We start from the raw sequence: 25,833 nt of genomic DNA, 5'->3' as shown, positions 1-25,833 counted from the left end.
ATTAGTACTTGAATTAGTTGGGAAAGTATTTTTCTATGTGCTTTTTATAAGTTTTATTTATATAGAGTATAAAGCTATATGCACCATCCATTTGATAAACTGTAAATTTATTACAAAAGAGACCAAATATTTATTACTTTTCTTTGTAATTTATCTATTAAAATATCTTTAAAAGAATAAAGTTTCTGCAGATATGTAAAACATGATTTAGATCTAGATCTGAATGAGAAAATTTATTGAAGTGAATATATTAGAATTGTAAATTTTTCTGAATGGTACTGGAAATCAAAGAATTTATCACTTTCAGTAATACTCTTTTGTTTCTCAAAACAAAATTGTAACTCTGTATTGCCTGCTATGTAATCTGGATACTTTGCATACAGTATGGATTGGCATTATTTGTCTTAAAAAGATAATCTCTGTCCCCTGTTTTTATGCTTTTACTTAATAAGATCAATACCATTACTGCATATTTAATAGTTCTGTCCTGTCTTCTGCTCCTGTGTGCTTACAATTTATAAGTTCTTTTAAAAATAGCTTTGGTATGTCAGAAAAGAAAAAACAAGATGAAAGAGAATATTTAAATAAAGGGTTTGCTACTTTCTTAAATCTGTCCGTAATAGGGAAAAAACAAATTTGGAATTATTTTCTCTTATGTGACTTAAAAATATAGCGTGGCTAGAAATATACAAGAGGAAATGTTCATAAGTCATGTTACCTAGCTGTCTTTTCTAAGAGTTGTTACAATAAGAAGAAAATCTCGCAGTCTTAGTGATTTTTGCACCTGAAGGTGCATTTTCTTTAGCTAATTGGTATGTGTCCTGATCTTTGAACAAAGTGGTATGTGTCCTGATCTTTGAACAAAGCCCTTGATTATAATGTATGCTGTTCTTCTGTTATTTTTAGTCTTCATTGTGTAGGAAATACACAAATGGAGATTATTGCTTTAGCTTGGCAGTTATTCATAAATAAGGCCCCTGCCATCTCAGATTTTAGGTTATAGGAAGGACTAGTCACCATAGCTAAATGGGATGCCCATTTTAAAACCTTCACATAAAATAAATCAGTGTGTAACTGACCTAGAGTTGGGAAAGCCCAAATGGATGCTTCCATATTGCCCTGTGTCATGGTGCCTTTGGGCTCATTCTAGCCTTTGTTTTGACGGTGCTACTTGGAGAATATGTTTATTGCATATGGTTCAGGACAGCACATGAGTATAGACTTTTCCTTCTATCAGAAAGTGCTCTGATTTCTTAAGTTCAAAAAGGCTGTGTCACTTAAATCCTTGATAGCTGGGCCATTTCCCATAACTGATTGGGATTAATCAGTGGGTTCTCTCAGTCTACTGGAAAACGTATAAAATACTCCCATGTGTTGTCAGCTTACCTTTCCTTCTTGAAGAGTAATGCCCTTGAGTTCCCTTTGCTTTACTTGAATGTAAGCCATGTTGTGGTACTGCTTTTAGACCCTGGACATCAGCAGATCTGAATTGGACTACACCCAGTTCCAAGACCAGGCTAAGTTTCCACTGGCTGATATTCAGAATCAGATTTTAGAGGAGAGGCCCTTATATGTCCAGTGTGATAAGCAACATCCCCAAAATTCAACCACATTCACTGAAATACCAAAATAGATCATGAGCTTTGTGTTACTTATTTAGGAAAAATACCCTTGATTTTAAAAGCAATTTTCATCTTAAGACAAGGAAAAGTCAAGTTTGAATGATGTGTGCTGTGCTTAATCACTCGGTCATGTCCGACTCTTTGCAACCCTTTGGGCTCTAGCCTGCCAGGCTCCTTTGTCAGTGGGAATTCTCCAGGCAAGCATACTGGAGTGGGTTGTCATGCCCTCCTCCAGGGGATCCTCCCAACCCAGGGATCGAACCCAGGTCTCCCACATTGCAGGCGGATTCTTTACCGTCTGAGCCACTGGGGAACACTGGATTACCAGCAAAGGAGCCTGGTGGGCTGCAGTCCATGGGGTCACTAAGAGTCGGACACGACTGAGTGACTTCACTTTCACTTTTCACTTTCATGCATTGGAGAAGGAAATGGCAACCCACTCCAGTGTTTTTGCCTGGAGAATCCCAGGGACGGGGGAGCCTGGTGGGCTGCCGTCTGTGGGGTCCCCAGAGTCAGACACGACTGAAGTGACTTAGCAGCAGCAGCATTCAATATACAGGCAGTTTACAGTAGTAGAAAATAGTTAATTACTATTTCTCTAGGTGGTTTCCTGCAAGTGTTTCCTGAAAGAACACAAGTGGAAATATTATTTTAAATGAATGATGGTTATATATTAACTCTGGATTCTCTTTCTCTTTCTCCATTTCTCACCTTTCATTCCATTATATTACCCTGCATTTCCCTCTTATTTTTGTTTATGTTAAAATGCCACTTCCATTTTTAATTACTTTTTACCCCAGACACTTCTGAAGTTGATTTGTTTGTTATTAATGCTCCATACACTCCAGTGCCAGATCCCACTCCCATGATGCCACCAGTGGGAGTTCAGGCTTCCATTCTGAGCCATGACACCATAAGGATCACCTGGGCGGACAACTCCCTGCCCAAACACCAGAAGATTACAGACTCCCGGTACTACACAGTCCGATGGAAAACCAACATCCCAGCAAACACCAAGTACAAGGTACTGGCACATTCACTCTGGGTAAGGAAAGCTAATTATTCATAGTTCCTGATTCTGAAGCTCTTGGTTCATATGTTTCCAGAATGCTAATGCAACGACTTTGAGTTATTTGGTGACTGGTTTAAAACCAAATACACTCTATGAATTCTCTGTGATGGTGACCAAAGGTCGAAGGTCAAGCACATGGAGCATGACAGCCCACGGGACTACTTTTGAATTAGGTATGTGTTGTCGGAACTTTGTCACATGGCATTTCTTCTCTTCGCTAGATGTGAAAGCCAGGGAAAGTCCCTGCTGATGTACCGCATCCCAAGTCATGAGGCGCCTCATCACCTGTCTTTACTACCCAAGGAAAGAACTAAGTGTGTGAATTGACATATTTACGGAACACAGTGAGCAACTACAGCTGGAGTTCAGTGTTTGCTTTCTTAGGAAGAATTTTGTTTTTTTCATCATTGTTCAAGAACATTAGCCAATAGCAGAAAGAAATAATGCAGAATGTACTAGAGTTTAGGGATCATGAGACATGAGTTCAGTTCCAAGGTCAGCCACCTACTGACTATATAAGCAAGTTATTCAGCCTCTCTGAAGCTATTTCTTCCATCTATAAAAGAGGGGTAATTGCTGTCTTTTCTACTTGATAGGGTAAAGTAAATTACCCAATAAATAAAGCAAATGGTAAGCGATAAAGCACTGTGTAGATGTAAGGAATTATGGGTTTTAACCTTGCCTTCCTGGAAGATCGAGACAGAAAAGATGGAGTAGCCTGCCCTTTACCAATACCGTGCTTGCTAGAGCCTCAGCATTTTGCCAGAGCTCTCCTGAACCGCCCTAGAAGCTTTCTTGCAAGCTGGTTAGCCTCTTATAAAGTCTTGCACTGGAGTATTCTTAGGGTTTTTGTCTGTAAGTAAACATGAAAGAAAAAATACAGCTAAGCAAATTAAGGGGAAAGCAAGCCATCTAATTTGAAAGTTTTGCTTGCTTTTTGCTCACTTGTAGGCCTGCCCTTCTGCCCCTTATACTTCCCTGGCATGGGGATGTGTGTAACCATTGGAAGGCTCTGTCTATTCCACCTTCCTATTTCTTTCTCTCCTTTATGTGAATAATGAAAAGAATGGAACTATAAAGTCTCTCCAGACTGGGTATGGCCCTGATGTCTTATCTTTGGCACAGTTGGTTGAATTTCCTACAGAGAAAAAAAAAGGGATAGATTCGGAGAGAAAGAAATTCAGTGCACAAAAACTTAAATAGAACTTGAGTTTGCTTTCTTTGCCAGTTTTAAAAATACCTTTGTGCTTTCATTCCAGCCCATTAGGTAATAAATGATATTCCATTAGGAGTTTACATTTCACTGGGCTTCCTTCCATTTCATACCAGGAGAATTCTAGTATTTTAGGAAAAGAGTAAATGTAAGGATATACTTAGTATGCTGATTTCCCAGCTAGTATTAATACATTAAAAGTTTTCAGCCATAATATGGAAACATAAGGGGCTTCTCCAATGCAGGAAATGTGGGTTTGATCTCTGGGTCGGGAAGATGCCCTGGAGGAAGAAACAGCTACCTTGCCTGAGAAATCCCCATGGACAGGGGAGGCTGATGAGGCTACAGTCCATGGGGTCGCAAGGTTCAGACATGACTTAGAAACATAGCCACCACTACCATGGAAACAGATGCACTGTCGTTTTTATTTAATTGGCTTTTCTGTTCCATAAACAGCTTTACATTTCAGAGCAATAACCTTTAATAGTTGATAGTATCTTTTCAGTGCAAATTTAGCATAAAAAAAACATTAATTTGTAAATCATTTATTCTTTGGGAGAATGGTGGTTTTCAAACATCATATTTGGTTTGGAAAGCCAACTATATATAGGTAGAGACAAAGTTACTTTACACTTAAAAATATTCTAACAAAATAATCCAAATTAGGGGAGAAAACGTAGTCTTGGGCACATTACATAACTTTTCTCATTTTCAGTCTCCTGATCTATCAAGCAGGGACTGCAGGTGGCTTTTAATTTTCCCTAACCATCCTGCCTGACCTCCCCATCTGGGATGTCTGTTCTTTGTCCTCTCGATATGGTATTTCCTCTTTGGTACTTTGCATATTTCTGTTTTTCTCGGGGCTATTTATAGACAGACAGTGAGTTCTTTGAAGCCAAGAGGCTGTACCCTTTATTGTGCCTTCTAAATGGAGAGGGTTGAGGAAATGGTGAATTCAGTTAAAATGAACAGGAATTACTGAAAGTGTTATTCTTTTGTAGTTCCTACGTCTCCACCCAAGGATGTGACAGTTGTGAGTAAAGAGGGAAAACCTAGGACCATAATTGTAAATTGGCAGCCTCCCTCTGAAGCCAATGGCAAGATTACAGGTAAGAGGCCAGAGATGCCTGTGAGTGTGTGTCTGTTCCCTGTTCCTGCATTCTAGAAGAGTGCCTTGTTCTTGGGAGGAATGGGGGTCTCAGGACTTGACCTGGCCATTTTTGGGGATGCTACGTGTCATGATGGTCCTGGAAATTGAAGCAAGGGCTGCTGTTTAGTGACATAAAAAGGAGTCGCCAGCTGGTTGTTCTGATCCATATTTCATGAAACTCTGATGGGTGTGGATTGCACTAGACAGCCTTTGGTTATGGTGAAACATACAGACTTATTTATTTTCCTCCAGAGAGCTATTCTTCTGTCTTTGACTAGATGACCAGGGTCTTGGGGTTGAAGAAGCTGCCTGAATTCTACAAATTCACCTCTTTTACCCCAAAGCTCAAAATTACCCATTAGGCTTATAGTTTCTTTTTTCACCCAGGACTGCTTCTTCAGCTTCCTGTGCTCTTAGAACTCAAGTTAAAAGTCTGAGTTGGCCTGGACCTCTGACAGGACCTTGAATTTTCCCTTGGACTTCCAAAGTAGAAGGCACTATGCCTTCCTCATCTTTATCAGGGAGAAAAACCTGCCTCTGATCCAGATAATGTATGCTGTGGAGCCAGAATTTCCCTCCTGAAGTTCCTTTGTATGAAAAGATGGCCTAAGGTGACTGCAGCTGTGAAATTAGAAGGTGCTTGCTCCTTGGAAGAAAAGCTGTAATAAACCTAGACAGTATATTAAAAAGCAGAGTGACCTTTGTCACTTTGCTGACAAAGGTCCATATAGTCATAGCTGTGGTTTTTCCAGTAGTCATGTATGGATGTTAAGACTTGGACCATAAAGAAGGCTGCGTGCCAAAGAATTCATGCTTTTGAACAGCAAGTGGTGGAGAAGACTCGAGAGTCCCTTGGATGCAACTAGATCAAACCAGCCAATCCTAAAGGAAATCAACCCTGAATATTCTTTGGAAGGACAGATGCTGAAGCTGAAGCTCCAAAACTTTGGCCACCTGATGTGAAGAGCCGACTCCCTGGAAAAGACCCTGATGCTGGGAAACACTGAGGACAGGAGGAGGAGGAGGCGACTGAGAAGGAGGTGGTTGGACAGCATCACCAAATCGATGGACGTGCATTTGAGCAAACTGACGAGACAGTGAAGGACAGGGAAGCCTGGCGTGCTGTGGTCCATGGGGTCACAAAGAGCCAGACACAGCTGAGCGACTGGACAACCATGGAAACTGAGAAGCATTTCTCAGCATCGTCTGACAAAATGTGGTCCCCTGGAGAAGGGGACGGCAGACCTCTCCAGTATGCTTGCCTTGAGAGCCCCACGGACAGTATGAGAAGGCAGAAAGATAGGACATGAAGGATGAACTCCCCAGGTCAGTAGGTGCCCACTATGCTACTGGAGATCAGTGGAGAAATAACTCCAGAAAGAATGAAGGAATGGAGCCAAAGCAAAAACATCACCCAGTTGTGGATGTGACTGGTGATGGAAGTAAAGTCTGATGCTATAAAGAACAATATTGCATAGGAACCTGGAATTTTAGGTCTATGAATCAATGCAAATTGGAACTGGTCAAACAGGAGATGGCAAGAGTGAACGTCAACATTTTAGGAATCAGCGAACTAAAATGGACTGGAATGGATGAATTTAACTCAGATGACCATCATATCTACTACTGTGGGCAAGAATCCCTTAGAATAAATGGAATAGCCATCATAGTCAACAAAAGAGTCCAAAATGTAGTACTTGGATGCAATCTCAAAAACAACAGAATGAGCTCTTGTTCATTTCCAAGGCAAACCGTTCAATATTACGGTAATCCAAGTCTGTGCCCCAACCAGTAACACTGAAGAAGCTGAAGTTGAATGTTTCTATGAAGACCTACAAGACCTTTTAGAACTAACACCCAAAAAAGATGTCCTTTTCATCCTTTTCATTATAGGGGACTGGAATGCAAAAGTAGGGAGTCAAGAAACACCTGGAGTAAGAGGCAGATTTGGCCTTGGAATGCAGAATGAAGCAGGGCAAAGACGAATAGAATTTTGCCAAGAAAATGCACTGGTCATAGCAAACACCCTCTTCCAACAACACAAGAGAAGACTCTACACATGGACATCACCAGATGGTCAACACTGAAATCGGATTGATTATATTCCTTGCAGCCAAAGATGGAGAAACTCTATATAGTCAGCAAAAACAAGACCAGGAGCTGACTGTGCCTCAGATCACAAATTCCTTATTGCCAAATTCAGACTTAAATTGCAGAAAGTAGGGAAAACTGCTAGACCATTCAGGTATGACCTAAATCAAATCCCTTACGATTATACATTGGAAGTGAGAAATAGATTTAAGGGACTAGATGTGATAGAGTGCCTGAAGAACTATGGACAGAGGCTCGTGACATTGTACAGGAGGGACCAAGACCATCCCCAAGAAAAAGAAATGCAAAAAGGCAAAATGGCTGTCTGAGGAGGCCTTACAAATAGCTGAGAAAAGAAGAGAAGCGAAAAGCAAAGGAGAAAAGGAAGGATATACCCATTTGAATGCAGAGTTCCAAAGAATAGCAAAGAGAGATAAAAAGGCCTTCCTCAGTGATCAATGCAAAGAAATAGAGGAAAACAATAGAATGGGAAAGACTAGAGATCTCTTCAAGAAAATTACAGATACCAAGAGAACATTTCATGCAAAGATGGACACGATAAAGGTCAGAAATGATATGGACATAACAGAAGCAGAAGATATTAAGAAGAGGTGGCAAGAATGCAGAGAAGAACTATACAAAAAAGATCTTCACAACCCAGATAATCAAGATGACATGATCACTTACCTAGAGCCGGACATCCTGGAATGCAAAGTCGAGTGGGCCTTAGGAAGCATCACTATGAACAAAGCTAGTGGAGGTGATGGAATTCCAGTTGAGCTATTTCAAATCCTAAAAGATGATTCTGTGAAAGTGCTGCAGTCAATATGCCAGCAAATTTGGAAAACTCAGCAGTGGCCACAGGACTGGAAAAGGTCAGTTTTCATTCCAATCCCAAAGAAAGGTAATGCCAAAGAATGTTCAAACTACTGCACAATTACACTCATCTCACACACTAGTAAAGTAATGCTCAAAATTCTCCAAGCCAGGCTTCAACAGCACATGAACCGTGAACTTCCAGATAGTCAAGCTGGATTTAGAAAAGGCAGAGGAACCAGAGAGCAAATCGCCAACATCTGTTGGATCATCGAAAAAGCAAGAAAGTTCCAGAAAAACATGTACTTCTGCTTTATTGACTGTGCCAAAGCCCTTGACTGTTTAGATCACAACAAACTGGAAAATTCTGTAAGAGATGGGAATACCAGACCACCTGACCTGCCTCTTGAGAAATCTATATGCAGGTCAGGAAGCAACAGTTAGAACTAGACATGGAACAACAGACTGGTTCCAAATGGGGAAAGGAGTATGTCAAGGCTGTATATTGTCACCCTGCTTATTTAACTTACATGCAGAGTACATCATGAGAAACGCTGGGCTGGATGAAGCACAAGCTGGAATCATTGCCGGGAGAAATATCAATGACCTCAGATATGCAGATGACACTACCCTTGTGGCAGACAGCAAAGAAGAACTAAAGAGCCTCTTGATGAAAATGAAAGAGGAGAGTGAAAAAGTTGCCTTAAAACTCAACATTCAGAAAACTAAGATCATGGCATCCAGTCCCATCACTTCATGGGAAATATAGATGGGAAAACAGTGTCAGACTTTATTTTGGGGGCTCCAAAATGACTGCAGATGGTGACTGCAGCCATGAAATTAAAAAACGCTTACTCCTTGGAAGAAAAGTTATGACCACCCTAGAGAGCATATTAAAAAGCAGAGGCATTACTTTGCCAACAAAGGTCCATCTAGTCAAAGCTATGGTTTTTCCAGTGGTCATGTATGGATGTGAGAGTTGGATTATAAAGAAAGCTGAGCACTGAAGAATTGATGCTTTTGAACTGTGGTGTTGGAGAAGACTCTTGAGAGTCCCTTGGACTGCAAGGAGATCCAACCAGTCCATTCTAAAGGAGATCAGTCCTGAGTATTCATTTGAGGGACTGATGCTAAAGACGAAACTCCAATACCTGATGTGAAGAGCTAACTCATTTGAAAAGACCCTAATGCTTTGAAAGATTGAAGGCAGTAGGAGAAGGGGACGACAGAGGATGAGATGATTGGATGACATCACTGACTCTGTGGACATGAGTTTGAGTGAGCTCCGGGAGTTGGTGATGGACAGGGAGGCCCGGCATGCTGCAGTCCATGGGGTCACGAAGGGTTTTACACGACTGAGTGACTGAACTGAACTGAGCAGTCAGCTTTCCTTAGGAATCCCTTTCCTTAAATCCCCAGTCTTTATGTCATTTTTAATTTAGGTTTTAGAATTTGCCTCTTCCTTAAAAGAATTAAGTGTGACTTGACACGGATTACATTATATTTTGTGTTTAAAAACCAGTAATGATGCTGTCAGTGCGTTTTTGCACTGTGTAGGCTTGTGGGTGTAGCTCTTCCTTCCTCAACTGTGGATGCAGAGCGCCCTCTGGTGGATGCATCAGGTGAGGTTTCACTGTGACTTCACCTACCCCACGTTTGGGAGAATCTAGCAAAGGTGGCTGCCCATTTCCTCGGAGTTTTTCTCCCTGGAAATCACATTGGTGACAGTTCAGGTAGCGCTGTCAGGCCATTGCTGATGGTAATGGCCATTAAGTTTTTTCAAAACTGCATTAACTTAATTGAAGTAGACCGCTGAAGTACGGAATGTTGGAATGATGATCAGGGTGGTTTCCTTATATGCTTTCCTAGCTTTTGAGCGTAGTTAACCCTATATTTTTATCTTAATTACTTTTATTATTTTAGCTACTGATACAGATAATAATTTATAGTCTGGCACTGTTGAGATTGTGGTTTTCTCTGTATCATATTTAGTGTGGCATTTAAAATACTTGTTACTATTGCTAATTAAATCTGTAACTAGTTCTCCATTTGTATATGCTATAACATATACCTTTTATGGATTTGCTGACTGCAAAAGAAAGTGGGAATAAGGTTTCTTTTTCCACTAACCCCTTTGGATAGGTTACATCATATATTACAGCACGGATGTGAATGCAGAGATACACGACTGGGTTATCGAGCCTGTTGTGGGAAACAGGCTGACTCACCAGATACAGGAATTAACACTTGACACACCATACTACTTCAAAATCCAAGCCCGGAACTCAAAGGGCATGGGGCCCATGTCTGAAGCTGTCCAGTTCAGAACACCCAAAGGTAAAGGCCCCCAAACAGAGTGTTCCGTTGTGTGTCTCTTGAGTGGGATTATGCGTGTACATGTCATTTTAGCATGTAGAGACTGTGGATGATACAGGAAATCCTGATGACGTGCTTATGAGCCGCCGTGTGGGCATTTATCTGAAAATGATCCTACCCCCTGACCACCAGATCAGTGCTCCCTAGGTTACTGACCTAAACCTATCATTGACAGGGGAACTTTGACTCCGGGCTGCTCGAGGCAGATGAACTGCAGTGATCTAAACCAGTCAGATCAGATGGGATTCTCTTGGTTCCCAGATAGAGTAGTAGCGTGTTATTGTGATGGATGATTCTCTTTCAATACATGCAGGCTCTTAATGTGAAAGGCTTGTTCACTGACCTTTGTAGAGAGAGACAAAAAGGGCCCTTTAAAGAAAACTGTAGATAAGAAAGTGACAGTAAAATATTGAACCAGGTGAGCTTAGGAAGTAAAAGTAAGTCGGGGACTGAGTCTGTGGAAATATGGAAAACATACGTGGATTTCTTTTCTGTTAGCATGAAAAAGAAGACTCAACGTGCTTGGAAGTTTGCGGGGTTTTAATTTTTTTCCTTTAAAAATTCTGCCTGTCCCATCTTCAAAGCTTGTGATCCTTGCTCTTGTTTTTTTCTTCCCCTGTGCTTGGCCTGTTAGCGGACTCCTCTGATAAAATGGCTAATGATCAAGGTAAATGAGTAGCTGGCCTCTCTTTCCTTTTCTCTCTTTTGTGACCTATTATTAGCTTTTTGTTGTTTTTGTTTTTTCCTGAAAATCAGCACCAGTACTGTGTGTTTAAAATCACATATTTATTGGCCAAAGTAGAGTTGAGTCCATGTTTGTGGCACTTGGGGTATCTGAAAAGCTGGAGAATCTACTTAAGAGCTAAACAGACTGGCAGGAAAAAACCTGGGTTGTGGACTTCTACAGATATGAGGAGATAATCCTTAAATGTGGATCAGATTATCCTTTGTGCTAAGAAACTAAAATTTGGTGATACAGATAGGGATTTGGGCCATAATGAGAACAAGCACACCAATTTGTCATATTTGTAGCATCTAGAGTTTTATTGATGTCTCTAAATGAAAAGTGTAATCAAATTCAATTGAATACCCTTTTTTCCTCCCTCAGCAGAGAATATACAACTGCACCCTACTGAATTGTATGATTATCTTTCACAAAATTATTGCTCTCCATTCTCTTGTGGCAAGCTTAATTCAGGGCTCTTTTTCCATTTTTTCTCTTAAATATATTTGCTTATTTTATAAGAGGATAGAGACAGTGTACAATGGAAGTTTAGGAAGTATGGGCCTCAGTGTCACCATTCTGGAAATTATCTGTCAGCATAGTCTCTTCACTGCTGCTGCTGTGGTGAGAGATAACTATACTTTGATTTTCATCTCTGGGAAGTCGGCTAACATTGGTTATCTGTTTTCTATAGCAGGAGCAGTTAAAAGTAAATTGGATGGTTTCTTTTATTCTTTAAGAGTAGTTTTTAGAAATAGAAAGTCCTTGGATCTTGGTTAATGGCAAAGAAGATTCACAGTGTGAGGTTTCAAGTTTTAGGGCTTTGGAAATGTGTTTGCATTCAATGAGTCTTTTGTTGTATGTTGGGAAACCTGCAAACATGCCTGTGTGTGTGTGTGTGTGTATGTGTGTGTGTAAACATGCCCGTGTGTGTGTGTGTGTGCAAACATGCCCGTGTGTGTGTGTCCGCGTGCGTGCGTGCGCGTGTGTGCGTGTGTGTGTGTGTGTGTAAAGCACCCTGATCATGGTAGAACCTGTACCTTACGCATGAGACTAGAACAGTAACAACCCTGAATGGGTACAGAGTATATGCGCTCATTTTCCTCCCTCACTTCACCCCATAAGCCAGGCTGCAGTTCTCAGCTACACCACCCCTTTGGCATTTAAAATTCTTTGCCCGTATTTATTTTGGTGTTTGGCTAATCCTTGGATTTCTTGTTCATAAGTTAAATATAAAAGGAAAACATTAAGAAATATAGGAGTTAAACCAATTGGTTTATTGGCAAAAGTGTTCATTGGTAATTATTTACATAACGTGTTACTCTGAGTAGTTTGGCTTAAATCTGGGCTACCTGACAAAGAAGTCCATTAACTATGAAGACCTTACATGGGCTGTGTCGTCTCTGCCAGCTTATCATAGTGAAAAGAACAAGTGGAATCGCGACATGTGGTGTGCGTCATTTGGGAGGAATGGTGACAATAGAAGTGAAGTGAAGTAATGGGTGTGGACAGTGAAAAAGGTTTGAGGACTGTGAGTTTAAAGGTCTAGAATATGCCCCATAGATACCCAGGAACTTCTGTTACCTTTGGGGACACTGAGCTTCTGGAAACATAGAAAGTAGGTTTGTTTTTGTTTCCATTTCTAGATTCATTCTGTTAAATGAACTGTGCATAGAAACCTTCAGACTTTAATTTCTTCCATTTCCTCCAAGTCTGATAATTTAATAGAGGTACTTGCTATAATGTTTTACAGCAACCCATCTTGTTTATGCATTTCTAGTCAAGCTTTATTTGTAGAAATAACTCTAATTTTTGAGCATTTTCTGAAGCTTCATGCTCTCTGCAGAGTGTAAGATGAGATTCTTCCCTAAAGATTTAGTTAGTAGTTAATATTTATAAAACATTTACGGTGTGTCAGGCAGGATTCAAAATATTTTATGGGATTAAATTTCTACTTAATCCTCACACCCCTTTTGTGAAGCAGGTGCCGTTATCATCACTGCTTTACAATAAGGAAACCAAGACCCCAGAATAGTAGCTAAATAACTGGCCAGAAGTCCAACGGTTAGTGCCTGATAGTGCTGGTTTGCTAGCACAGGCAGTCTGTTGAGCTGGATGAACCAAGGATCAGCTTTACCTTGCAGTTCCTGCAGACCTCTTCAAAAGAAGTCTGAGGCTGCCTTCCAGCCCCAGGTATCTTCTGAGGCCTGCATATGAGTGAAGTCGCTCATTCGTGTCTGACTCTTTGCGACCCCATGGGCTGTAGCCTGCCAGGTTCCTCCGTCCGTGGGATTTTCCAGGCAAAGATACTGGAGTGGGTTGCCATTTCCTTCTCCAGGAGATCTTCCCGACCCAGGGATTGAACCCGGGTCTCCCGCATTGTAGGCAGATGCTTTACTGTCTGAGCCCCCAGGGAAGTCCAGCATGTGAGGTGGTCCCAAGCTCAAGGTCAGCAGCCTCACTTCTTATGTTCCATGATGATGGCATAAGAGACAGTGTCTTTGTGAGCAACCAGAGGGGAGACTTTGATTTTTTATCTTTGGGTATTTAGGTTGACTGAGCAGAAACTGAGAGCCTAATCTGAACCTCTGCTTGCCTTCCTGCTCCCACTTAAGGTAACTTTATATTTAGAAAGGCAGCTTCCTATTTTGAGAAAAGAATCCAAACACTACTGACACCTGCTCAGCCAGATCAAGCCAGTCCCTCAGAAGAACCCATTTCTTTAACGGTCCCCTTGGTTCCTTTTCCACCAGAAGCTGCTTTTGCCCTAAGTGCTCTGAGTAGTTTTTCAGCAACTGTTTCTTGGGCTAGAGAAACCTTAACAGCAAGGGGCAGCCTTGTTACACCCTGGATACAGCCATGGAACAGGAGTGTCAGCCTTTCAGATGCCTCATTGCGTAGAAAGCTCTACCTTTGTTTTGCACAAATAGGCTGTATTTTCCCCTGTCGTGTGTACGTGCTATTTCCTTTTCTTATGGACAGCGTAGACTGAGAATTTTTTTTTTTTTTTTTCGGTAGAAAACACTCACTAGCTGTGAAGTAGACTTGTCACACCAATGGAGTGGGTTGTTACTGACATGATTTCTTCTTCTTCAGCCTCGGGGTCTGCAGGGAAAGGAAGCCGACTGCCAGACCTGGGATCCGACTACAAACCTCCAATGAGTGGTAAAGCCCTTCCTCTGGCTTCATTTGGCTTCCTGTGGGCACAATGCAGTTCTGCTTGAAATCTTGAAATGTTTCTTGCAGCTCCTGTGTTGTGAATTGTAGCCTATTACCTATTTCTTTTTATTCGACAGAGTTGGCTTTAGGCATTTTCTGGCAAATGTTTGCCAAATTACTGTAAACCCATTTATTATAGATTCACAAATAAAATTGTTTCAGTTTGTGTATACAACTTAAAATGATTCTAAACAAACAAGTCTTCTCATTGCCCACAGCCTCTTTTCAAAATAATTAGAACCTTACTTTCAAAAATAAACCCTGTGGTGGAATTAGCTATCATCTAAAATGAGCCTGAGAGATGCTTTGGAATTATTCATTTCTTCCCACACTGCTTACTGTGGTGGTCTTAGTTTGGGAATTCTAAAAAATTATTCCCTCTCTCCTAGCCATCCTAAGAGCTTAAATGGTGACACCTGCTTCTCTATACAACGTCACCATATGTAAGTTACTTTAGCACGTGAAATCACATTTTATTGTCATAACATTGTGAGGGAAGGAGAACAGGTATCATTATTCCCAGGTTTTACATTAAGAGACTCAGGGGAGAAGTAATGTGCCTGGACCTACCCGCTTATTATAGAAGCCCTAGAACCAAAACCTGGGGCTTCCGACTTCATATTCTGCCTTTTCTGCTGTCGCTCACAGCCTTCTAGGTCAGATGTGGGAATCCCGGATGGTGAAATGTCCGCAAAGGTAGTTCCTAGAAATGAACCTTACTGTTTCATGAGACACACGTGGAAGAGTTTCTAGTCCTCCAGAAACTCCTGGTCTAATTATGGAAATAAAATGTTCTCTTAATCTCCAGCTAACAATTTAAATAAAAAGTATTGCCCAGACTTCAGTGAAATTGGCCACTTCTTTGGAGAGCCAGACAAACTTTCTTGCTTCAAGAAATTTTTAGGCTGTGATCTCCAGGACTTTATGAGTTTCTCCTCCTGGGATGTATATGTTACATTTATGTGCTGTCCACAAAACTGTGAGAAAAGCAGTTACTTCTTTGTCTTTTCTTTGGTTTATGCAGTCATTCATTTAGTCACTCGTATTTCTAAAGGTTCAGATGCTATGTAACAGACTGTAGAAGCAGGGGAAGTATGTAACAAGCTATCTGACAGAGAGAGGAGAAAGCTTTCTGGAAGAGATCTCTGGCCCAGATTTTAAAAGGCACAGAGAAAATTACTGAATGTCTAGGAGGGGGTCAAACATTTCTAGGATGCAGTATAGTAAGAACATGTGTGAAGTGTGGCAATTTAAAACAGCCTGCTTGGGACTTCCTTGGTGGTCCACTGGTTAAGACTGCACCTCCCAATGCAGGGGTGCAGTGTTGATTCCTGGTCGGGGAACTAAGATCCCACATTCCTCACAACCAAAGACAAAAAACCAAAGCAAGAAACAGAAGCAGTATTGTAACAAGTACAATAAAGACTTTAAAAATGGTCCAAATGAAAAAAAAATCACTTTAAAACAGCCTGCTTTCTCCAGGGACCACACTGCCTAGAAACAGGGTAGGCTCAAGTTAGAGAAGGTAGGTTAAAACCAACTTGTCAAAAGCTCAGGTGCTGATGCTAAGAAATGTGAGCTTCCTCGTGTGAGTAACATATGTAAGATGTCTGATACTACTGGTAAACTATGACTTTCCACTTATTGAGTATCTATTGTTACCCTGATGACGGTGGAGAACGAGTTGGGTGCTAAGAGTACAAAGTCAAAACAGAGTGGTTAGGAAGCTGTTGGAATAGTCCAGTTCAGTTCAGTTGAGTCACTCAAAGTCGTGTCCGACTCTTTGCGACCCCATGAATCGCAGCACCCCAGGCCTCCCTGTCCATCACCAACTCCTGGAGTTCACTCAAACTCATGCCCATCGAGTTGGTGATACCATCCAGCCATCTCATCCTCTGTTGTCCCCTTCTCCTCCTGCCCACAATCCCTCCCAGCATCAGAGTCTTTTCCAATGAGTCAGCTCTTCACATGAGGTAGCCAAAATATTGGAGTTTCAGCTTCAGCATCAGTCCCTCCAATGAACACCTAAGACTGATCTCCTTCAGAATGGACTGGTTGGATCTCCTCACAGTCCAAGGGACTCTCAAGAGTCTTCTCCAACACCACAGTTCAAAAGCATCAATTCTTCGGTGCTCAGCTTTCTTCATAGTCGAACTCTCACATCCATACATGACCACTGGAAAAAGTGAGGCTTAATAAATGTCCCTAGTAGGAGGGTCTAGGGTCCCATTTGCAGCTCACTCTTACTCTAGTTTAGAAGACGGCCTTTGGCCAACTCAGAAGGTAGAGGTCCTTTGCAGTTAAATGAGACTTTGTCTCTGTGGAATGCAGGAAAGAACTGCCTCCCAAAGCCCAGAGTCCCTGCCTTTGATTCACAGTGCCTGCTCTACCGCTTGCCCCACCCAGCAGCTCAGTACTGCTGTTAATTAATGGTTTTATGGAAAGCCCTAATTTGGTCTCATTGTATTGGCCCCCAGTTCCAATAGTCTTTCCCAAATATAAAAATGTTATTTTATTGAAAGTCACTATATCCAGTTTAAGTTGTCCGTCTGCTGATCTCCTTCTCCGAAATGGATAGAAGTGATTCAACCAAATGTAGAAGAATAAGCTCTTAAGCTTTCAAAATTAGCCCAGCTTTAGCACTGTGCTTGGATGTACCCTGTAAAATCATAGAATAAGAAGCAGAAGGTCAGCTAATCCACTGTTATGGGAGTCCCACAGTAAATGTAGTTTGAATTAGATCATGAGTTTATAAACCAGGTTGTATATGAAAATCACTTTAGGGGCCTTCCTAAGAACATCGGTTCCCAGGCCACACCTTCCTGGTAGAAATTTCCACAGCATCCCAGACATGTAGGATGACTCTTCTTAAGTACTTCTAGTGACTAAACACTCATTACTTAGCAAAGCAGCTCATCCCATTATTGTACAGCTTTGATGATTAGGGCAATAAGAGAGAGTAGCTGGAAGAGAAGATACCCATGGTTGTTAAATCTGTGTTGTAGGATTTTCCGTATTTTACAATATGAGCATGCATAACTTTTGTAATGAGGTGGGAAGCAAAGTACAGTGTTTCAGAAAATGGGAGAGCAAGACTGAGAATAGAGCAGGATTAGAAACGGCCTTGTTAAAAAAACACTGAACCGCACCCAGTGAGCATAGAGGAACGGCAATAGGAAGATCTGTTTCCTCAAGGTCCTAAATGATCTCGCCTCTGCACATCTCTCCAGCCTCGTATCCATCTTTTTTTTTTCTGCTCATGTCCTTCCCTCTAACTTTGCGTATCTCTCTTTGCTTCAGCAACACTGGCTGCCTTTCTCTCCCTTGAACATGCCAAGCTCATTCCTGTCTCAGGATCCTTCCACTAGCTGTTCCCCCTTCTCTGAAATGTTCTTCCTCCGGGTCTTTGTATGGTAGGATCGTTCAAATCTCAGCCCAAATGCCATTCCTCAGAGAAGCTTTTCCCAGCCACTTAATCTAAACTAGCCACCCAGTCATTCTGTTCCATATCCCCTTTTATATTTTCATGGCACTTACTACAAACTAATTATTTATTGTCTGCCCCCTTTCCTATCCCAACATTCACATTTTTGTGGTTCACTGTTGTATCCTTGGTTCCTAGAACATGCCTGGCACATTGTAACCACTCAGTAAATATCTGTCAAATTAATGCATATGTACAGACCTTCGTTTTCCTGAAACTCAATAAGAAAATTAACTCTGCACAGAATGTATATTTATAAAAACAGACTTTATGATTCAGGTAGTTTTTTGACTGCATCCCAATGCTATATGTTGGGGAAAAAAACTTTTGTTTTCTATGAGTATGCATTTTTTAAAGGTTTTGAAAGTCAGAAAACTTAAGTGATTTACAAATGGTGCTTTATAAGATGAGTTTATAGATAAGACACCAAGGGACAGACTCCTTTACTGGTCCAAGCTTAGTGTTCAGTACAATCTTGAGAAACTTTTATTGAATACCAACTTTGTGCCAGGTACACCTAGGGCAGAAACTCAGCTCTCTAGATTTCATCATCTAGAGGAGATGGCCATATTCATAAGGCATTTTTATAGAATGCACAGTAATGACTACTTTTATACAGAAGCTCACAGAAGTTATCTATACTCAAGTGAAGTTTCTGCAGCCTGATTGTATGCGTCTTTAGAATTCTGGAACACTAACAAGCGTACGGTTTTTCCCTTTCCAGGTAGTAACAGCCCTCATGGAAGCCCCACCTCTCCTCTAGACAGTAACATGCTGCTGGTCATCATCGTTTCCGTCGGCGTCATCACCATCGTGGTGGTCGTGATCATTGCTGTTTTCTGCACCCGGCGGACTACCTCTCACCAGAAAAAGTAAGGACCCCCAGATGTAGCCCATACATTTTTTGTATGTATTCTTTTGCTTCTGTGTGACCTCTGTGTCTGGAGTTGTACACTGAGTTAAAATATAAAATATGTGAAAAGCAACATTTTAAATATTTTTAAAGAAAATGCAGAATGATTCCTCTTGCTAAATATGTGTCCTTCTGGGTTCTGGCAGGGAAGAGGGGCACACTCAAGATGGTTGAAGGGGGCTTTGATGAAGGGACCATTTACAACGTCCAAGGTGAAGTTAGCATTAGGCAGCAGTGGTGACAGGCCACTGTCATCCTTAGAAAGGTGAGAGCTTTTTCTGAAGAAGAGACAGCTGTTTTCAGAGCTCTGAAGCAGCAGGAGAGGACTTGCAACAGGGACCATGTACGGTGGTAGGAATGTAACTACTGCCACCCTCTAGCCCAGCAGGGATGGGGCAGAAGAGGAAGTACCTCCCACCCTCCAGTCTTGTCTGTGCCTTCTACTGGCCCACTCAACTGGAAGCCAGGGCAGAGTTACCAAGTAGATACAGTTCATTTAACTCAGCCTCTGAAGTCACAAGAGCCAAGTGTACAGAATCAATCTGGGAGAGGAAAGTAGATGGTGTCCAGCCTTGTTGGGAGCCCCTTTAGAGGACTGTCTGTCTCTGGGCACTCAGTGAACCAGATACACAGGAGTCTGTGGAATTTCATGGCACAAATGCTAGCTGAGATGGAAGGACACCATAGACCTCTAGTTCTAAGTTTAAGAGTATTTTTAAAGAAGTGCTGCCAAAGGCTGAGCTGGTAAAGAATCTGCCTGCAATGCAGGAGACCTGGGTTTGATCCCTGGGTTAGGAAGATTCCCTGGAGAAGGGAAAGGCTACCCACTCCGGTATTCTGGCCTGGAGAATTCCATGGACTGTATAAGTGCATGGCGTTGCAAAGAGTCAGACATGACTGAGCAACTTTCACTCACCAAAAGTAGCAGTTGAGGTTGGGACCACAGGAAGCAGAGTTGGTTGGGGGTGTGATAGGGAGATGTATTGATTACATGAATGAGAAAGGATTATTTATAATCAGTGTATCATATTAGCAGAGAGGGAAGGTGGCTGCTAGCCCTGAACTCACCTGGGATTTTGAGGCTTGTGGCTGTTTAGAGCAGATAGCAAGGTGATCACCATTATGTGGTGCTTGATAATAGCCTTCACTCCTGAAGCTGAGGGAATCCTTGACCCTAGGTCACATTCTATTCATATCTCTGGCCAGCCAGACAGTGCCATTTAAAAAAAAAAAAAACAAACAAGGAGATTCTTGAGTTACCCCTAATAGCAAAAACACAATATGAGTAATAGAACAACTTTAGATGCAATATCCTAAAAGGTCATAAGATGGAGGTATTGCTCCATAAAGAAAGAAATTCATGTCTGTGTGATTATCCTCAGAACTCTGCCCAAGGCAAGGATGCATGTATTTAATAACCATAAATCTGTTTGTTTTCAGTATAGAGGTCAAGAACAAGCTACAGTCTAACTGCTGCTAGAAATGACTTTGTCGTTTTCTATAGGTTATGTGATGGTTTTAATCTTTCTTTTGCCCAAGTAAAATAGCTTTCAGCAGCTTACATTGGATCACTGCCTCTTGATCACTGCCTCCTACGGCTTCCCGTTTGTTTGATTTTAGAAAACTGTTTCTCCCTAAAACCTCTAAAATCATATTTTTCTATGCTAGAATTTTTCTACAAGCTTCTTTTTCAGCATTTCCCATTTATCTATCTTTATGAACTTGATTTTATGTCTAGTTTTAAATAAAGACCTTGAGATCTTTATTTAAAAGAATCTGAATAAACAAAATGACAGAATTCCTTCTTATTGGGGGGAATCTAAAATCTAAAGTCAATAAAAACTAAAGTACTGAAATACTTAAGTCTTCAGATTAAGAGGCAGGAAAATGAGTTTGTCACAGGTTCTGTACTCTGTTTGAATCAGCAGGTCCTACAGTTCGGGTCCCTTTGTTTAAAAGGGTTGTATGAAGCCTTTATAGAGTGTTCCCCTCCTCCTCCCCCATTGACCTACTTGCCAAGTGTTCCATTGACTGTGGAAAAATATGTGAGCTTTTCTTAGTACTTTTCGTCTTCTCTCATATCTGAGGCACCTCCCATTTCAATTGTAGCTGTTTATAGACTCTCACAGCCTCAAACCCGCCAGAGCATTTAGAGTCTAGCCCCTCAGAGTTTCTTAGCACATCCCTCTAGAGCGCCCCACTCAACAGATGAGAACTCCTACCTCAGTGTATCACCGTTAGCTCTAAAGCCCTTCCATGTCGGCAGCAGTCATTTTCTCCCCCTCCTCCCATCGGAAGCCTGCTCTCCATTTACCTGCCGTATCCCAGTGCCTCCTGCTTTCAAAGACCTTGTCCTTGCGGTTGCCCCTCTGTCAGTACCACTGACCTCTCACTCTCCGTTGGCTCCGTCCCTCTCGCATTCAAGTGTGCTCAGACTTCTTCCATCCTAAGAAAGAAATGTAACCTTTCCTCTACTGCATGGCCTTTACCACCAACCACAAAGAAACCCTGTCTCTCCCTTCACCACAAAGCTGAATACTCGTCTCCACTCCACTCACCTGTCCACTCTTTTGCTGTCCACTCTTTTGCTGTCCACTCTTTTGCTGCCCACTCATGCTTCAGTCCTTCCTAATCTGAATTCTGCCCCCACAGCTTCACCAAAATTGATTCTGCTGAGGTTACTACTGACCTCTGTGTTGCGAAAGCCAAAGGAAATTTTTCAGTCCTCATCTTACTCTCTCAACATTTAACACAGTCAGCCCTTCCTTCTTAAAACACTGTCTTCTCTTGTATCCCATGATTGTGTGTTCTTTTTCACAGCTTCTCCCGTCTACTCTGCCAGCAGGTAGACGTTCCTCAGGGCCTGGGCCTGGAGCTACCCGCTCCTGTGGCTTCATTTACTTCTGCATTTCAACTACTCCCAGATTTCTATCTCTAGCCAAGACTTCTCTCTTCTGAGTCTCAGGCTTGCTTCAGTCTCAGACCCAATTGCCTGTTTTATGTTTTATATTTAATGTCTCAGATGGACACTTAGTGTGTTCAAAACAATTTGTAATTCTTTCTGTCAAACCCACTTTTCCCCAGTGTTAGTAAATGGCTTAAGCCAGAGACCTTGGCAATATCCTGTATTCCTCTTGTGTCTTTATTTCTGTCTTTTCGCACATCCGTTTTTTCCAACAAGCCTTGTCATTTCCGGGTCCCTAATAACCATCAGATCTCCCTCTCCCCTCCATCCTCACTGCCCCAGGCCCCCGTCAGTCAGGCTGCAGTTGCTGCAGCTGCACCCTAACGGCCCCCTTGTTTTGTCCCCTCCTCCTCAAATCCATTCTTCACACCCCAGTTGGTTTAAACTTTTAACTCAAAACTGATCTCCTTACTCTCCCCCTTAAAACCATTTAGGGATTTCTCTTTACTCACAGAGGCAAGTTCAGACTCTGCTCTTGGCTCTAAAATTCCTTAATGATCTGACCCCAGCCCATCCTGCCAGCATCATTTCATATTGTTCTCCCCAGGGTGAAACTTCTCGCCTCTGTTTTTTTTATTTGTTTGTAGTTTCTGATTTTGCCTGAAGCATCTCTCAGAAGGACTGTTTTAAACATTCAAACTGTTTTGACCAATAATATTCACAAGTTACTTTTTAAAATCCTCTTAATTTTGTACCTAGGAAACGAGCTGCTTGCAAATCAGTGAATGGCTCCCACAAGTATAAAGGGAATTCCAAAGATGTCAAACCCCCAGACCTCTGGATCCATCATGAGAGACTGGAGCTCAAACCCATTGATAAGTCTCCGGACCCAAACCCCATCATGACTGATACACCAATTCCTCGTAATTCTCAAGATATCACACCAGTTGACAATTCCATGGACAGCAACATCCATCAAAGGCGGAATTCATATAGAGGTACAGGTTTTTTCATTTAAACCATTTTCCATTTTGTAAAGTTGCCTTAATTTGGTAATCCCTATAAGAAGTTAGGTTTAGAGAAATGTGTGTTATGGCAGCAACTTCTGATGAAGAATAGCTAGCCTGTTAAGAGAGAGAGGTTCTGTACCCAGATGAAGCAGTCTTCTAGCTCTCCTAGGTCTCTCATCGCACTTCATCAGCTCAAGATTTGAGACAGCCTGGCACATGTCTGCACATTTCATTCCATCCCTTCACTTGGAGCCCAGCGCTTGTTGCTGTGTTTGGCATATTCTTGGTCTGCCTGCTCTTCCTCACAGACCTGCATTGAAACATTTAGGCAGCATCATGTCAACTGCATTGACTCAACAGGGCCTCCTGTAATGTGATGATGGTCATTTTCCTCTTTATTTCACTTCCTGCAAAAACACCTTGTCCCTACTATGTTGTCTGTGAGTCCTGAATCTGCCTTCACTTGAAATGTTTTACTGCTGAGGCTGCTCACTGGCCTAGACACATGTTTGTAACCAACCTCCATATTTGATGTCTAGGGCATGAATCAGAGGACAGCATGTCTACACTGGCAGGAAGGCGGGGAATGAGACCAAAAATGATGATGCCCTTTGACTCCCAGCCACCCCAGCGTAAGTTAAAAGCTTCTCTTTTCCCAAGTGCTGCCAATTATCCAGTCATATTGGGGAACAGCTACAAATGATCTCTTTGACTTCACTTGATCCTAATGCAAAAATTAATCTACCCAAGCTTTGGCACCTTGAGAGAAGAAGAATCAAACGTTTGCCATATTTTGTGATTAGTATTTATTCTTACTAGTAGCTTCTTTAATTTCAATGTAAATAAACTACAAGGCCAATTTCCACAAGTCTCCCAGGCATTAGGGAAGTAATAGGTCTCTTTAAAAGTAGACCAAGTCTGTTCAGGAGAGATGGGGCATCATTGCTCTAGGCTGGGGCTAAGGACGGCCAGATGTCACAGTGTTCCTTAGGCTTCCCGATACATGATCAGTGTTGATAGGCATTGCAGAATTTTTTTTAATCAATAGACTTTATATTTTAGAGGAGTTTCAGGGAGATAGCGTGGAGTTTCTGTTTTTACAGCAATACTTTTCAACCTTGCTTGACCTGTGCCTCACTTTGATAAGCATAAAAGTTGCCCAGCCTCCTGTAGTATTTGAAACTCAAGTACATTATCATGATTAAAAACCAAAATGCATTGGGACAAACCAATTACATTTTTACACTAGTGTTTCTTCTCCCTTGTTACTGTTTACAAGATGAGGAAGCCTTTCAGATGAACTGGCACAGTGGGGCTTCCAGCTGAGGGTCCTCTGAGCCATTCTAAAGAGATAGGCAGCCACCTGCCTACTAACACCAAATGCAAGTTTAAGAAACTATTTAATCTTGAAATTTGCTTTGGGCTGAACAGTAGATTAGCAAACATTAATACTGTCAGTCATTGTGTTGGTTGCTCAGTTGTGTCCGACTCTTTGCAGCCCTACAGACTGTAGCCCGCCAAGCTTCTCTGTCGGTGGGATTCTCTAGGCAAGGATACTGGAGTGGATTGCCATTCCCTTCTCCAGAGGATCTTCCTGACCCAGGGATCAAACCCTGGTCTCCTGCATTGCAGGCAGATTCTTTACCATTTGAGTGTCAGACCTAGATTTAAATCCTGAAAAATCACTTTTCAGTTTAACCTAAATGAGCTTTGGGATTTTTTATTCATTTCTTAAAAGATGTCCCATTTCAGAACTGCCAGCCATGTCTGTCCACAAGTGACAGATTTTAAATAATCACAGATATCCTACACACAGAAGATGGCACTGTAAACTTGGAAGCCACTGGGATCCCTGAGAATGTCATGTCTGCACACATGCTGTCACTGGCACAAGATTCTAAGAATCAGCCTTGGAAGGGTAAAAGATTGATTTATTAATAGTTCATTTCTGTACAAAGTAGTTGTTGCTTAGGGTCCATGATAGGAAGAGGGGCCTGTACTTGGACGTGTGCAAGGAAAACTGGTTTTCCTCTCATCAGACATGCTCTGGACAAGGTTTAGAAATGTCCAAACATTTTCAGGTTTAGAAATGTCCAAAAAGAGTGAAAGTGTTAGTCACTCAGTCATGTGCGACTCTTAGCGACCCCATGGACTGTAGTCTCCCAGGCTTCTCTGTCTATGGGATTTTCTAGGGAAGAATACTGGAATGGGTTGCCATTTCCTTCTCCACGGGATCTTCCCAACCCCGGGATTGAACCCAGGTCACCCACATTGAAGGCAGATTCTTTACCATCTCAGCCACCAGGGAAACCTCTAAAAAGAGTAGATTAGTTCATTCTAGTTACTTTCGATTTATAAGAAGATGGTAGCTTGACTACTTGATTGTTTTATATAAGGCTTTAGTTCTTGCCTGAACTGGCTTATTTTTAAAACTTGTAAAATTTGACTCTCCCTGTTCCTAGATTTGTTACTGTTAAATATGTTACAGAGAAAAGATAAGCTGTACTAGTTGACAGCATTCCTGTTTTGTTTTTTTTTCTTTTCTTTTCTTTTTTTGGTGGTGGGAAGGACTATGTATAAATATACAATGTTATTTCATTTGTGCCCCAGCAGCTGAGTGAGTGGATTCTTTAATTCAAGAATCTGATACCAAGTGCCCAGATAAACTTGGGATCAGGCTTGAGATACGCTTTTCCCCACATGGCTTCAGTCTTTTTTTACAAGCCAGGATTCCCTGGAGGCTGCATCCCCCATCCACCTACCGTGGCTATAAATGTCTGAGCATGGCTGGGAATGGCTTAGTGGTGGTGGGATGAGTTTCCATCGAAGGCCTTGCACAGAAGCAGTGGATTCTGATTCAGCTAATAGCTGGTGCTTGCCAACTATATTCCAAACAGGCACTGTCACATTCTTTTATTTTTTTATTTACTTAATTTGGAAAAACTGACAAAGCCTTAACAAAAATCAGCTGTTTTACTTTTGTGAGAGTCTCTATACCTAAAACACTTTCAGGTTGCACTTCCTGGGTAAAAAGTCAGGCATCTTTCCCCCTCACCCTAGCCTTAATTGTGAAAAACACTGATTCTGAAACACCCCGCTTCTGAAAACTTCCTGTCTTCCATGGAGGAGATGCTGACTGCCCAGCTGCCCTGAGACCTCTCCTCAGCCAGCTTTACCACGCTGTATTTTATCCCAGGGGACTGCCTCCACTCTCTGGGCCCTGAGAGCAGGGAAAGCC

At 41.8% G+C, this 25,833-nt stretch overlaps 1 protein-coding gene across 7 annotated transcripts in view; it reads left to right on the top strand.

The window, feature by feature from the left end:
- The window catches only part of NEO1 (neogenin 1), a 228,124-nt gene that overhangs the window by 191,287 nt on the left and 11,004 nt on the right, over positions 1–25,833 (top strand). For 3 of the 7 annotated variants that reach the window (XM_040227383.1, XM_040227390.1, XM_040227385.1), the window contains exons 17-25: positions 2,423–2,646; positions 2,729–2,867; positions 4,909–5,016; positions 10,107–10,301; positions 10,975–11,007; positions 14,161–14,229; positions 18,492–18,639; positions 22,345–22,583; positions 23,135–23,227. In XM_040227383.1, coding sequence (XP_040083317.1) covers positions 2,423–2,646; positions 2,729–2,867; positions 4,909–5,016; positions 10,107–10,301; positions 10,975–11,007; positions 14,161–14,229; positions 18,492–18,639; positions 22,345–22,583; positions 23,135–23,227 — 1,248 coding nt within the window. The remainder of the gene's footprint in view (positions 1–2,422; positions 2,647–2,728; positions 2,868–4,908; positions 5,017–10,106; positions 10,302–10,974; positions 11,008–14,160; positions 14,230–18,491; positions 18,640–22,344; positions 22,584–23,134; positions 23,228–25,833) is intronic. The other 4 variants (XM_040227389.1, XM_040227384.1, XM_040227388.1 and 1 more) reach the window with 3 other exon arrangements.

Source organism: Oryx dammah, unplaced genomic scaffold (genome assembly GCF_014754425.2).
Source record: "Oryx dammah isolate SB20612 unplaced genomic scaffold, SCBI_Odam_1.1 HiC_scaffold_26, whole genome shotgun sequence".
NCBI lineage: Eukaryota > Metazoa > Chordata > Mammalia > Artiodactyla > Bovidae > Oryx > Oryx dammah.
This window is presented reverse-complemented; position numbering and strand designations above follow the sequence as displayed.